This window comes from Nerophis lumbriciformis, linkage group LG04, assembly GCF_033978685.3.
Source record: "Nerophis lumbriciformis linkage group LG04, RoL_Nlum_v2.1, whole genome shotgun sequence".
Taxonomy (NCBI): Eukaryota; Metazoa; Chordata; class Actinopteri; order Syngnathiformes; family Syngnathidae; genus Nerophis; species Nerophis lumbriciformis.
In genome coordinates this window covers 5546467-5560000 of record NC_084551.2, presented here as the reverse complement: position 1 = coordinate 5560000, position 13534 = coordinate 5546467, and the positions used below count along the sequence as shown (strand labels likewise).

Genomic DNA, 13534 nt, shown 5'->3' with positions numbered 1-13534 from the left:
AGGGCTAGTTGATTCGGCAGGTGGGTTGTTACACACTCCTTAGCGGGTTCCGACGTCCATGGCCACCGTCCTAGCTGCTGTCTATATCAACCAGGGTGAGCCCCACCCCTTTCGTGAGCGCACTGCGCGCGGAGTGACCCCTGTTACGCGCCCCCGGCAATGGGGGTGGCGGGCAGGTAAGCTGCGCGGGCGGAGCGCGCGGAGTGACCCCTGTTACGAGCCCCCGGCCACGGGGGTGGCGGGCAGGTAAGCTGCTTACCTGCTGCGCGTGACGCCGGCCGCGGCGAAGGCGGACGAGGCGGGGTGTCGGTGCGGTGGGCGCGGTGGTGACCCTGGACGTGCGTCGGGCCCTTCTCGCGGATCGCCTCAGCTACGGCTCCCGGTGGGGCCCTCTCGGGGGAAGGGGCCTCGGTCCCGGACCCAGGCGAGGCGTCGGGGGCCTTCTCCGCTCCGTAAAAGTGTCCATCTCTTTTCTTTTTTTTTTCTTCTGTTGTGGCATATGCAGCAGGTGCCTGCTCGTTTTTCGTATGTGGGTAACAACATTTAACTATGTATATATATTTCCGAATTGGTTTAACTGCCACCCGCCTGAATCTATTTAAAATCTAATTGTTTTTATTTCAACCGCCCGACCCGACCCGACCCGACCCGACCCGACCCGCGGATAAAATCTAATTTTTTTAAATTTCATCCGCCCGATCCGCGGATAATCCGCGGACTCCGCGGTTGTGCCCGCAAACCGCGCATCTCTAATATACATATATATATATATATATATATATATATATATATATATATATGTATGAAATACTTGACTTGGTGAATTCTAGCTGTCAATATACTCCTCCCCTCTTAACCACGCCCCCAACCACGCCCCGCCCCACCCCCGACCACGTCCCCACCCCCCACCTCCCGAAATCGGAGGTCTCAAGGTTGGCAAGTATGGCTTTACATAGTGAAACCCAATATCTAAGTTACATTTAAACCAGTGTGGGTGGCACTGGGAGCAGGTGGGTAAAGTGTCTTGCCCAAGGACACAACGGCAGTGACTAGGATGGCGGAAGCGGGGATCGAACCTGGAACCCTCAAGTTGCTGGCACGGCCAATCTACCAACCGAACTGTACCGCATATATAGGTAAATAATGACACATTCAAAAATACCATGACCTGTTTTGGCATGCTGACGTGTTAATGATTGTGTAAAATATTAATGGATTATTATTTTTAACATTGAAATAATATATTCCAGTGTCGAACTCTTGTTCATGACATTATTAACTGTCATACGAGTGTAAAAAAAAATAGGTACTGGAAATTGTAAGACTTTTTATGACAAACTGGGAGAAAATGTGACACAAAGTGAAGCACGGTAATACACGTTCTTCATAATGTATGTCTTAGAACCTTTGTGTCAAAGTCAAGGCCCATCTATGGCCCCGAGGATGATATTTGATTAGTAATAGAACCGGCCCGCAGGCCACAGCCGCCTGCTGGTGTTTTGCACGCACCAATACTCCATCAGTGTTGGCGCTAGGAATTTTCAAAATGGGGTGTCAGGGACCCCATCAAGTCATAAAAATTGGGTGCCACAGTAAATTTTTGTTTGATCTCACTGTAGATTCCTAATGAAGCCTTAGCTTGACGCTCCTCTTTGTTGTTGCTGCGGCAACAACAAACAAAACTCCAGACGCTCCTCTTCGTTTTGTATTGTTTACTTGTGAACTTAATCATTCAAAAACGTAAAACAATAACAATGTGGGAACAAATGAATGGAAAAATAAAGCGAGTTAGAAAAAGTAAGAGTAAGGTCAAAAAACTGTGTGGCTCGATTCCCCCATACCTGACTGCCATTACCCATAATACCTTGTGTCCAAACCATATTACCACACAGCTCCTTCCGCCATATATGCAATTAAACAGTTACGTCATCAAATTATTTAGACAAATGCATACCTGCCAACTACTCCGGTTTTCCCGTAATTAGTACGGTTTTCATCAACCTATTCCGGGTTACGGTTGCAGTGATAAAAAATACGGTTTTTCATTAATTAAAAAAAAAAAAAAAAAAATTAAGTTTTATTCACAAAATCGCGTAACAACAATGATAATCGACACTGCTTCCCGTAACTTCCTATCGAGCCATTCCGAATGCCATGCGCGAGGCTATTTATAGCACCGCTGCCAAGCACGAGGCACCTGTCGCCCATTGTTTCCAAACGAGCGAACGATCATGGAATCAGCCGGAGAAAAATCGCAAACGAGTCTTAAACCGAAAAGAAAACTGCAGTCATTCCGTGAAGAATATTCAAAAGCCTATCCGGGAATAATTATCCGTTCCAAAAAGGGTGAAAACTACGCGAATTGCACCTTGTGCAGACAAGATTTTTCGATCGGACACGGAGGAATTAGCGATGTAAAAGACCACGTTGGGACAAAAAAACACAAGTCTAATGCCGTTGCTAAATTTGGATTTTAGCCACAAAAAGGTAATGACACCAATGTTATCTATTGGAATTGTTTAGTACTGTTATACTGTTAAAAGTGTTTATACTATTTATGCTTTCAAGTCCAAGTTGAAGAAATCTTGTTAAATGTTGACAGCATAACTACCAAAATACAGAAGTATGTCCTTAATATTTTTGCAGTGCTATTTCTGTTGAAAAGTTAAAATGATTACATTAGAGATGTGATGTGCCACTTTTCAAGTGTCTGATGGCTTAAATTAATTTTCATTAATTTTTCATATTTTGAATTCTTTTGAAAGGCTTACAAAAAAACTACATTTGAATTGTAATTCCATGCTATTGGCAGGACTATTAATTTTAATGAAGTTAGCTTACCATGTTTACAGTATGATAATTGTGATAGAAATGTGAATTTTAGGCACAGAATATTTTTTACAATTGAACAAGGCAGTAGATTATACAAGCTTGGACAGAAAGTTAATAATGACACCAATTTTTTTTTTAATGGAATTGTTTAGTACTGTTTTACCATTTGTTTACTGTAAAAAGTGTTTATACTGTTTATACTTTCAATTAACAAATTGAAGTCTTGTGAAAGGTTGACAGGATAACTGGCATTAACTGTCAAAATAATTTCAAACTATTGAAGTTAGTTTACAGAATAAACATGTCACTCAACCCATATGATTTTTGCTGTAATATTTTTGTTTTGAAAAGTCACTGTGACTGATAGAAAAGTGATGGTTTTAGCAACATTTTATCCTGTCTGAATGCAATCAATCATTTTGCGTCGGGGGGCGAAGAAGCCCCCCTGAACCCCCCACCAGGACTTTGTCCTGGACCTACCGGGGCCTGCGGCCCCTGGACCCTGGCTACTAGGTTTTTCTGATTTCAAAAGTTGGCAGGTATGCAAATGTAATAATTACAAATAAAGTGTACCTTATAATTATTCTAAGCATGCAAATAAAGTAAATAGTCCCCTTTTGGCTGAATAAACATAAAGCACCTTCCATAAAATGTAAATGAACTTAAACAGCATTTAGGCTCCTACACTCACATTCTATATTGTGTTTTGGAAAAACGTTGTCATAAACGTTACTTAATTCATTAAAAAAAATAATACAAAAAAACAAAATTGTAAATGTATTCAGTTATAAACATTCATTCACTTTCTTCTTTCTTTCATGGATCTAAACTTTACCGCTGCCGGTATTTTTTTCTATATTTTTATTGTAATATTTTCTATTTTTGGCCAAAGTAAGACAAAGAAAACAATTTGAAGTTGTCTTTATTTTTTAGTTTTAATGCCATGATTTTAATAGTCTGGCCCGCGGGTGCACAGATATTCCTCCATGCGGCCCCTGAGCTAAAATGAGTTTGACACCCCTGTCTTAGAACATGAGCACCACAGCTGGGCTGCACAAATATGGCTGCCAGGAGGCACAAAGACATGAAAATGCTATATTTCAAAATAATTCCAAAGCAAATAGTGTTACAGTTTGGGTTTATAATTTGTAGAAAATTAGAATAATGTTTAAGCATTATATTTTGGTAGTGTGGCCACTGTAATACACAAATATGGCGTCACAAAACTTGCTATATATTGACATACTAATACCATATTTCCGAAATCTTTTAAGCATGGTATTTGAGCACAATATGTAGGACAAAATAAGACAAAACAATTCAAGATTATACTACATTTTGTTTTTAATGTAACGTGTAACGGTTTCACTACAACACACGCCACAAATATGGCCGACACAGGGCCAAAAAAACGTAACATTTGGACTTGAAAAATTGGGTCACATCGACGTTTTTACCTATTTTTGTAGCTAGTTACAGGAACGAACGGTTAAACTCTATATTTTGTAAATAATGTGATATTTTTTTTACAATAATGTTTATGACATGGCCACAAGGTCCTGGCAACTACATTTTGACATGACAACACTATATTTTGCAACTATTTTAAGTAGAGATGTCCGATAATATCGGCCTGCTGATAAATGCGTTAAAATGTAACATCGGAAATTATCTGTATCGGTTTTTTTTATCGGTATCGTTTTTTTTTTTGTTTTTTTTTTGTTTTTTTTATTAAATCAACATAAAAAACACAAGATACACTTACAATTAGTGCACCAATCCAAAAAACCTCCCTCCCCTATTTACACTCATTCACACAAAAGGGTTGTTTCTTTCTGTTATTAATATTCTGGTTCCTACATTATATATCAATATATATCAATACAGTCTGCAAGGGATACAGTCCGTAAGCACACATGATTGTGCGTGCTGCTGGTCCACTAATAGTACTAACCTTTAACAGTTAATTTGACTAATTTTCATTAATTATTAGTTTCAATGTAACTGTTTTTATATTGTTTCACTTTTTTTTTTATTCAAGAAAATGTTTTTAATGTATTTTGTTTTATTTTATTAATTTTTTTTAAAACTACCTTATACTACCACATGGACTACCATACCTGGTTGTCCAAATTAGGCGTAATAATGTGTTAATTCCACGACTGTATATATCAGTATCGGTTGATATCGGTATCAGTAATTAAAGAGTTGGACAATATCGGAATATCAGATATCGGCAAAAAGCCATTATCGGACATCCCAAATTTTAAGGTGTGTTTAACCTTTTAATTTCATAGACCTTTTAGAGCAATTGAAGCATTTACAGCTACACACTCCACAAATGTGGTCTACTCAGTGCCATAAAATGTGACATGTATGTCTTTATTCCACTTTTTTTAGGTAGAGAATGAAACCGAAAGTTAAGTACTTTATTTTGTTAACAGTTTTTCCTTTAACATTTGCGTCACAGCAACATACTCCAGAAATATGGCTGACAAAGGACCCTGAAAATTAACTATCGTGGGATCACACTCCTCAGCCTTCCCGGTAAGGTCTATTCAGGTGTACTGGAGAGGAGGCTACGCCGGATAGTCGAACCTCGGATTCAGGAGGAACAGTGTGGTTTTCGTCCTGGTCGTGGAACTGTGGACCAGCTCTATACTCTCGGCAGGGTCCTTGAGGGTGCATGGGAGTTTGCCCAACCAGTCTACATGTGTTTTGTGGACTTGGAGAAGGCATTCGACCGTGTCCCTCGGGAAGTCCTGTGGGGAGTGCTCAGAGAGTATGGGGTATCGGACTGTCTGATTGTGGCAGTCCGCTCCCTGTATGATCAGTGCCAGAGCTTGGTCCGCATTGCCGGCAGTAAGTCGGACACGTTTCCAGTGAGGGTTGGACTCCGTCAAGGCTGCCCTTTGTCACCGATTCTGTTCATAACTTTTATGGACAGAATTTCTAGGCGCAGTCAAGGCGTTGAGGGGATCTGGTTCGGTGGCTGCAGGATTAGATCTCTGCTTTTTGCAGATGATGTGGTCCTGATGGCTTCATCTGGCCAGGATCTTCAGCTCTCACTGGATCGGTTCGCAGCCGAGTGTGAAGCGACTGGGATGAGAATCAGCATCTCCAAGTCCGAGTCCATGGTCCTCGCCCGGAAAAGGGTGGAGTGCCATCTCCGGGTTGGGGAGGAGATCTTGCCCCAAGTGGAGGAGTTCAAGTACCTCGGAGTCTTGTTCACGAGTGAGGGAAGAGTGAATCGTGAGATCGACAGGCGGATCGGTGCGGCGTCTTCAGTAATGCGGACGCTGTATCGGTCCGTTGTGGTGAAGAAGGAGCTGAGCCGGAAGGCAAAGCTCTCAATTTACCGGTCGATCTACGTTCCCATCCTCACCTATGGTCATGAGCTTTGGGTTATGACCGAAAGGACAAGATCACGGGTACAAGCGGTCGAAATGAGTTTCCTCCGCCGGGTGGCGGGGCTCTCCCTTAGAGATAGGGTGAGAAGCTCTGCCTTCCGGGAGGAGCTCAAAGTAAAGCCGCTGCTCCTCCACATCGAGAGGAGCCAGTTGAGGTGGTTCGGGCATCTGGTCAGGATGCCACCCGAACGCCTCCCTAGGGAGGTGTTTAGGGCACGTCCGACCGGTAGGAGGCCGCGGGGAAGACCCAGGACACGTTGGGAAGACTATGTCTCCCGGCTGGCCTGGGAACGCCTCGGGGTCCCACAGGAAGAGCTGGACGAAGTGGCTGGGGAGAGGGAAGTCTGGGCTTCCCTGCTTAGGCTGCTGCCCCCGCGACCCGACCTCGGATAAGCGGAAGAAGATGGATGGATGGATGGAAGGACCCTGAAAATATTACATTTTTACATGAAAAACTAATATGTTTTCATCATTTTAGTAGAGGTAGGGTTACAGTAGGCTTTGATATATTTAGAATAACATTGAAAAACAAAGTAGACACTATATTTTTTTATAATGTGACATGAGTGACCTTAAAAATGCAAAATTTTTACATGAAAACACTTTAAGGTGGTGTTTGAGAAAAATATTTAGTAGAAAATTTGACAACAAGTTGAGAACTACAAAGAACCGGTATTTTGTTTCTAATGTGACGTTAGTTCTGCAACATGAGCATCGCAGCAACACACTCCACCAAATATGGCCGATACAGTGCCATCAAATGTTACATTTTGACCTGAAAATGAATTTAATGTCGAGCTTTGTTCAAGATTTCTTAGGTAGAGAATGAAATCGAAAGTTAAGCGCTGTATTTTGGTAATGAAGTTTTTTCTTTAACATTAGTGTCACAGTAACATACTCCAAATAAGTCTGACACAAAACCCTGAAAATATTTTAAAAATTGTACACGAAAACTCAAATATTTTTTAATAAGTTCAGTACAGGTAAGGTTGCTTTTTATTTTTAAAACAAAATTTGAAAAAAAAATCAGCACTACATTTTCTTTTTAATGTGACACGCGACCCCAAAGCGAATAAGCGGTAGAAAATGGATGGATGAGAATCACTGCGGCACATTCCACAAATATGGCAACATGGTAGCTGGTAGACGGCTGCGTTGACCCTGGATCTCAGGAAACAGAGTGGACCGACACCAGCTGGACTGCTGCTGAGTGGTCCAAAGTCATGTTTTCTGACGAAAGCAAATTTTGCATTTCCTTTGGAAATCGAGGTCCCAGAGTCTGGAAGAAGACAGGAGAGGCACAGGATCCACGTTGCCTGAAGTCTAGTGTAAAGTTTCCACCATCAGTGATGGTTTGGGGTGCCATGTCATCTGCTGGTGTCGGTCCACTCTGTTTCCTGAGATCCAGGGTCAACGCAGCCGTCTACCAGCAAGTTTTAGAGCACTTCATGCTTCCTGCTGCTGACCTGCTCTATGGAGATGGAGATTTCAAGTTCCAACAGGACTTGGCGCCTGCACACAGCGCAAAATCTACCCGTGCCTGGTTTACGGACCATGGTATTTCTGTTCTAAATTGGCCCGCCAACTCCCCTGACCTTAGCCCCATAGAAAATCTGTGGGGTATTGTGAAAAGGAAGATGCAGAATGCCAGACCCAAAAACGCAGAAGAGTTGAAGGCCACTATCAGAGCAACCTGGGCTCTCATAACACCTGAGCAGTGCCAGAAACTCATCGACTCCATGCCACGCCGCATTAACGCAGTAATTGAGGCAAAAGGAGCTCCAACCAAGTATTGAGTATTGTACATGCTCATATTTTTCATTTTCATACTTTTCAGTTGGCCAACATTTCTAAAAATCCCTTTTTTGTATTAGCCTTAAGTAATATTCTAATTTTGTGACACACGGAATTTTGGATTTTCATTTGTTGCCACTTCAAATCATCAAAATTAAATGAAATAAACATTTGAATGCATCAGTCTGTGTGCAATAAATAAATATAATGTACAAGTTACACCTTTTGAATGCAATTACTGAAATAAATCAAGTTTTTCAAAATATTCTAATTTACTGGCTTTTACCTGTAAATAAACATTGAGAGTGGCCGTGCCAGCAATCGGATTGCTGGTTACTGGGGTTCAATCCCCACCTTCTACCCTCCTAGTCACGTCCGTTGTGTCCTTGGGCAAGACACTTCACCCCTTGCTCCTGATGGCTGCTGGTTAGCGCCTTGCATGGCAGCTCCCGCCATCAGTGTGTGAATGTGTGTGTGAATGGGTGAATGTGGAAATACTGTCAAAGCGCTTTGAGTATCTTGAAGGTAGAAAAGCGCTATACAAGTATAACCCATTTATCAATTATCATTTATCATTGATTGATTGATAATGTGACGTTTGTCCTGCAACAGGAACATCACAGCAACAGACTCCACTATTACGGCCGACGCAGTGCCATAAAATGTGATATTTTGACCTGAAAATGCAGTTTAATGCCTGATCTTTGTTCCAATATTAGTGAATGAAATAGAAAGTTAGCACCTTTTTTTTTGTCAATAATTTGACCTCTTTCCTTTAACATCGTGTCACAGTGGAAAAACTCCGCAAATATGGCTGACACGAGACCCTGAAAACAGTACATTTTTCCATCCATCCATCCATCCATCCATCTTCTTCCGCTTATCCGAGGTCGGGTCGCGGGGGCAGCAGCTTAAGCAGGGAAGCCCAGACTTCCCTCTCCCCAGCCACTTCGTCCAGCTCCTCCCGGGGGATCTCGAGGCGTTCCCAGGCCAGCCGGGAGAGATAGTCTTCCCAGCGTGTCCTGGGTCTTCCCCGTGGCCTCCTACCGGTCGGACGTGCCCTAAACACCTCCCTAGGGAGGCGTTCGGGTGGCATCCTGACCAGATGCCCGAACCACCTCATCTGGCTCCTCTCCATGTGGAGGAGCAGCGGCTTTACTTTGAGCTCCCCCCGAATGACAGAGCTTCTCACCCTATCTCTAAGGGAGAGCCCCGCCACCCGGCGGAGGAAACTCATTTCGGCCGCTTGTACCCGTGATCTTGTCCTTTCGGTCATGACCCAAAGCTCATGACCATAGGTGAGGATGGGAACGTAGATCGACCGGTAAATCGAGAGCTTTGCCTTCCGGCTCAGCTCCTTCTTCACCACAACGGATCGATACAGCGTCCGCATTACTGAAGACGCCGCACCGATCCGCCTGTCGATCTCACGATCCACTCTTCCCCCACTCGTGAACAAGACTCCGAGGTACTTGAACTCCTCCACTTGGGGCAAGATCTCCTCCCCAACCCGGAGATGGCACTCCACCCTTTTCCGGGAGAGAACCATGGACTCGGACTTGGAGGTGCTGATTCCCATCCCAGCCGCTTCACACTCATTTTTACATTAAAATATATACATTGTATAATACTTTCAATGCATATAAGGTAAAAGATTAGGGGCTGATTATTTAGTAGAATATTATAAGAAGAATATAAACACTTGAAAATGGCATCTGTCCTGTCTAAAGAGGCTGTTTTGCAGGATTTTAAATAAGACCACTTAGAGCTAGATCTTTAGCACATGTGACTAAATCACTCCGCTACTGTACAAGTAAAACACACGAAAGTCTTTTATCTTGGGTCAGCGCTTTCTTTACACGGCTGCGAACTGACTCTTTCTCTGGCTTTAGCGGTCGCTTTTAGCCGCTGAAATATTAATTCCCCCTCAGATTAGTGCAGTCCAGTGCATGTATGTGGTGAGTCTTTTAGATTTATATTTATACTCCAGCAAGAGAAGAAAAGCAGCCCGCTGACAAGGCACATCCCGTCAAACTCATAGCCACGTATTGCGTCTTTGGAAGGCGTGCTATAAAATGATTTCCAGCAGGCCACAGAGGCTTTTTATTAAAAAAAAAGCAATTGAAGGTTTTGGTTTTGAGCTTAAGTGTGCAATAGTTTTTCGTCTTTTTTTTTATCCTCATCAGTCATGTTTTATTGCGTGTGTGTATGTGAAGATTAGATTGATTTTGGGCCAGGAGTCACCCAGATGGCTAAACAGCAGGCCTTTCTGGGGAGGCCGATAGAAGCAGCTGCTCACTCTGATAGTGGAAATGCAACACACACACACACGCACACACACACACACACACACACACACTTTAAATATGATGCTGATTTATACTGCCGTTGAAGAAGTAGATGTCCTCAAATTGATTATGCCTTCTGAAATTGGGGGCAAAAAAGCATTGCGCTACTTGGCAGCAACCAGCAGAGGGTGCTGTTAATTCAGGGTCAATCATTGGCTTTTCTGACTGAAGAAGTTAATGACTTGCAGCCATGACTTGCCACCTTGCCGGTGGCAAGGCCCCGGGGGTGGATGAGATCCGCCCGGAGTTCCTTAAGGCTCTGGATGTTGTGGGGTTGTCTTGGTTGACAAGACTCTGCAACATCGCGTGGACATCGGGGGCGGTACCTCTGGATTGGCAGACCGGGGTGGTGGTTCCTCTCTTTAAGAAGGGGAACCGGAGGGTATGTTCCAACTATCGTGGGATCACACTCCTCAGCCTTCCCGGTAAGGTCTATTCAGGTGTACTGGAGAGGAGGCTACGCCGGATAGTCGAACCTCGGATTCAGGAGGAACAGTGTGGTTTTCGTCCTGGTCGTGGAACTGTGGACCAGCTCTATACTCTCGGCAGGGTCCTTGAGGGTGCATGGGAGTTTGCCCAACCAGTCTACATGTGTTTTGTGGACTTGGAGAAGGCATTCGACCGTGTACCCCGGGAAGTCCTGTGGGGAGTGCTCAGAGAGTATGGGGTAACGGACTGTCTTATTGTGGCAGTTCGCTCCCTGTATAATCAGTGCCAGAGCTTGGTCCGCATTGCCGGCAGTAAGTCGGACACGTTTCCAGTGAGGGTTGGACTCCGCCAAGGCTGCCCTTTGTCACCCATTCTGTTCATAACCTTTATGGACAGAATTTCTAGGCGCAGTCAGGGCGTTGAGGGGATCTGGTTTGGTGGCTGCAGGATTAGGTCTCTGCTATTTGCAGATGATGTGGTCCTGATGGCTTCCTCTGGCCAAGATCTTCAGCTCTCGCTGGATCGGTTCGCAGCCGAGTGTGAAGCGACTGGGATGGGAATCAGCACCTCCAAGTCCGAGTCCATGGTTCTCTCCCGGAAAAGGGTGGAGTGCCATCTCCGGTTTGGGGAGGAGATCTTGCCCCAAGTGGAGGAGTTCAAGTACCTCAGAGTCTTGTTCACGAGTGGGGGAAGAGTGGATCGTGAGATCGACAGGCGGATCGGTGCGTCGTCTTCAGTAATGCGGACGCTGTATCGATCCGTTGTGGTGAAGAAGGAGCTGAGCCGGAAGGCAAAGTTCTCGATTTACCGGTCGATCTACGTTCCCATCCTCACCTATGGTCATGAGCTTTGGGTCATGACCGAAAGGACAAGATCACGGGTACAAGCGGCCGAAATGAGTTTCCTCCGCCGAGTGGCGGGGCTCTCCCTTAGAGATAGGGTGAGAAGCTCTGTCATTCGGGGGGAGCTCAAAGTAAAGCCGCTGCTCCTCCACATCGAGAGGAGCCAGATGAAGTGGTTCGGGCATCTGGTCAGGATGCCACCCGCTTAAGCTGCTGCCCCCGCGACCCGACCTCGGATAAGCGGAAGAAGATGGATGGATGGATGGATGGACTTGCAGCCATTTTGACAAGAATGGACATCAAGTAATTTCAAGCATTTTGTCAGTAGTGTCTTAAAGCAATGGAGGCAAAAAGATACTTAGCATCAACCAGCAGGTTTGCAGCCAAGCCCCACGAGCATTACTGCAATCAACACTGGCATAAAAAATTAAGTTAACATTTTTTCAGAGGAAGACTTGATTGCAATTCTACATTTAAAATGGTTGCCATAGCTGTTTGGCTAATTGTCTTCTCCTCATCCACCCCTTCTCGTCCATCACATCCAGATGTTTCAACGAGGAGAGCTGTCTGTCCCTCAAACCCCTGGAAGGGTACCTGGTGGTCCTCCAGCCCGATGCTCCACAGATCTCCCTGTCCGGGGTCGGCCCCCACCTGGCTCGCCCTGCTCCCGAGTTCGAAGGTCCCCGGGGCGTCCCCCTTTTCCCCGAGTTGCGCATCGTCTGTTCTCTCACTCACGCCGTCAACACGGCTGCGCAGGGGATGGAAGGCGGCGGTGAGTGTCACTCCAAAATTTTGGCTCAGTTGGGTATGGTATGTATTTTATTGTGTTCTCATTGTACAAACCCCGTTTCCATATGAGTTGGGAAATTGTGTTAGATGTAAATATAAACGGAATACAATGATTTGCAAATCCTTTTCAACCCATTTTCAATTGAATACACTACAAAGACAAGATATTTGATGTTCAAACTCATAAACTTTATTTTTTTTTTGCAAATAATAGTTAACTTAGAATTTCATGGCTGCAACACGTGCCAAAGTAGTTGGGAAAGGGCATGTTCACCACTGTGTTACATGGCCTTTCCTTTTAACAACACTCAGTAAACGTTTGGGAACTGAGGAGACACATTTTTTAAGCTTCTCAGGTGGAATTCTTTCCCATTCTTGCTTGATGTACAGCTTAAGTTGTTCAACAGTCTGGGGGTCTCCGTTGTGGTATTTTAGGCTTCATAATGTGCCACACATTTTCAATGGGAGACAGGTCTGGACTACAGGCAGGCCAGTCTAGTACCCGCACTCTTTTACTATGAAGCCACGTTGATGTAACATGTGGCTTGGCATTGTCTTGCTGACATAAGCAGGGGCGTCCATGGTAACGTTGCTTGGATGGCAACATATGTTGCTCCAAAACCTGTATGTACCTTTCAGCATTAATGGCGCCTTCACAGATGTGTAAGTTACGCATGTCTTGGGCACGAATACACCCCCATAACATCACAGATGCTGGCTTTTCAACTTTGCACCTATAACAATCCGGATGGTTCTTTTCCCTGTTTGGTACGGAGAACACGGCGTCCACAGTTTCCAAAAACAATTTGAAATGTGGACTCGTTAGACCACAGAACACTTTTCCACTTTGTATCAGTCCATCTTAGATGAGCTCAGGCCCAGCGAAGCCGACTGCGTTTCTGGGTGTTGTTGATAAACGGTTTTCGCCTTGCATAGGAGAGTTTTAACTTGCACTTACAGATGTAGCGACCAACTGTAGTTACTGACAGTGGGTTTCTGAAGTGTTCCTGAGCCCATGTGGTGATATCCTTTACACACTGATGTCGCTTGTTGATGCAGTACAGCCTGAGGGATCTTAGCTGCTTACGTG

General features: G+C 44.4%; 1 protein-coding gene across 1 annotated transcript in view; it reads left to right on the top strand.

Annotated features, from left to right (window-relative positions):
* clstn3 (calsyntenin 3) overlaps window positions 1-13534 on the top strand; it is a 102538-nt gene that overhangs the window by 70627 nt on the left and 18377 nt on the right. Inside the window, exon 14 of the mRNA XM_061947868.2 lies at window positions 12201-12427. Coding sequence (XP_061803852.1) covers window positions 12201-12427 — 227 coding nt within the window. The remainder of the gene's footprint in view (window positions 1-12200; window positions 12428-13534) is intronic.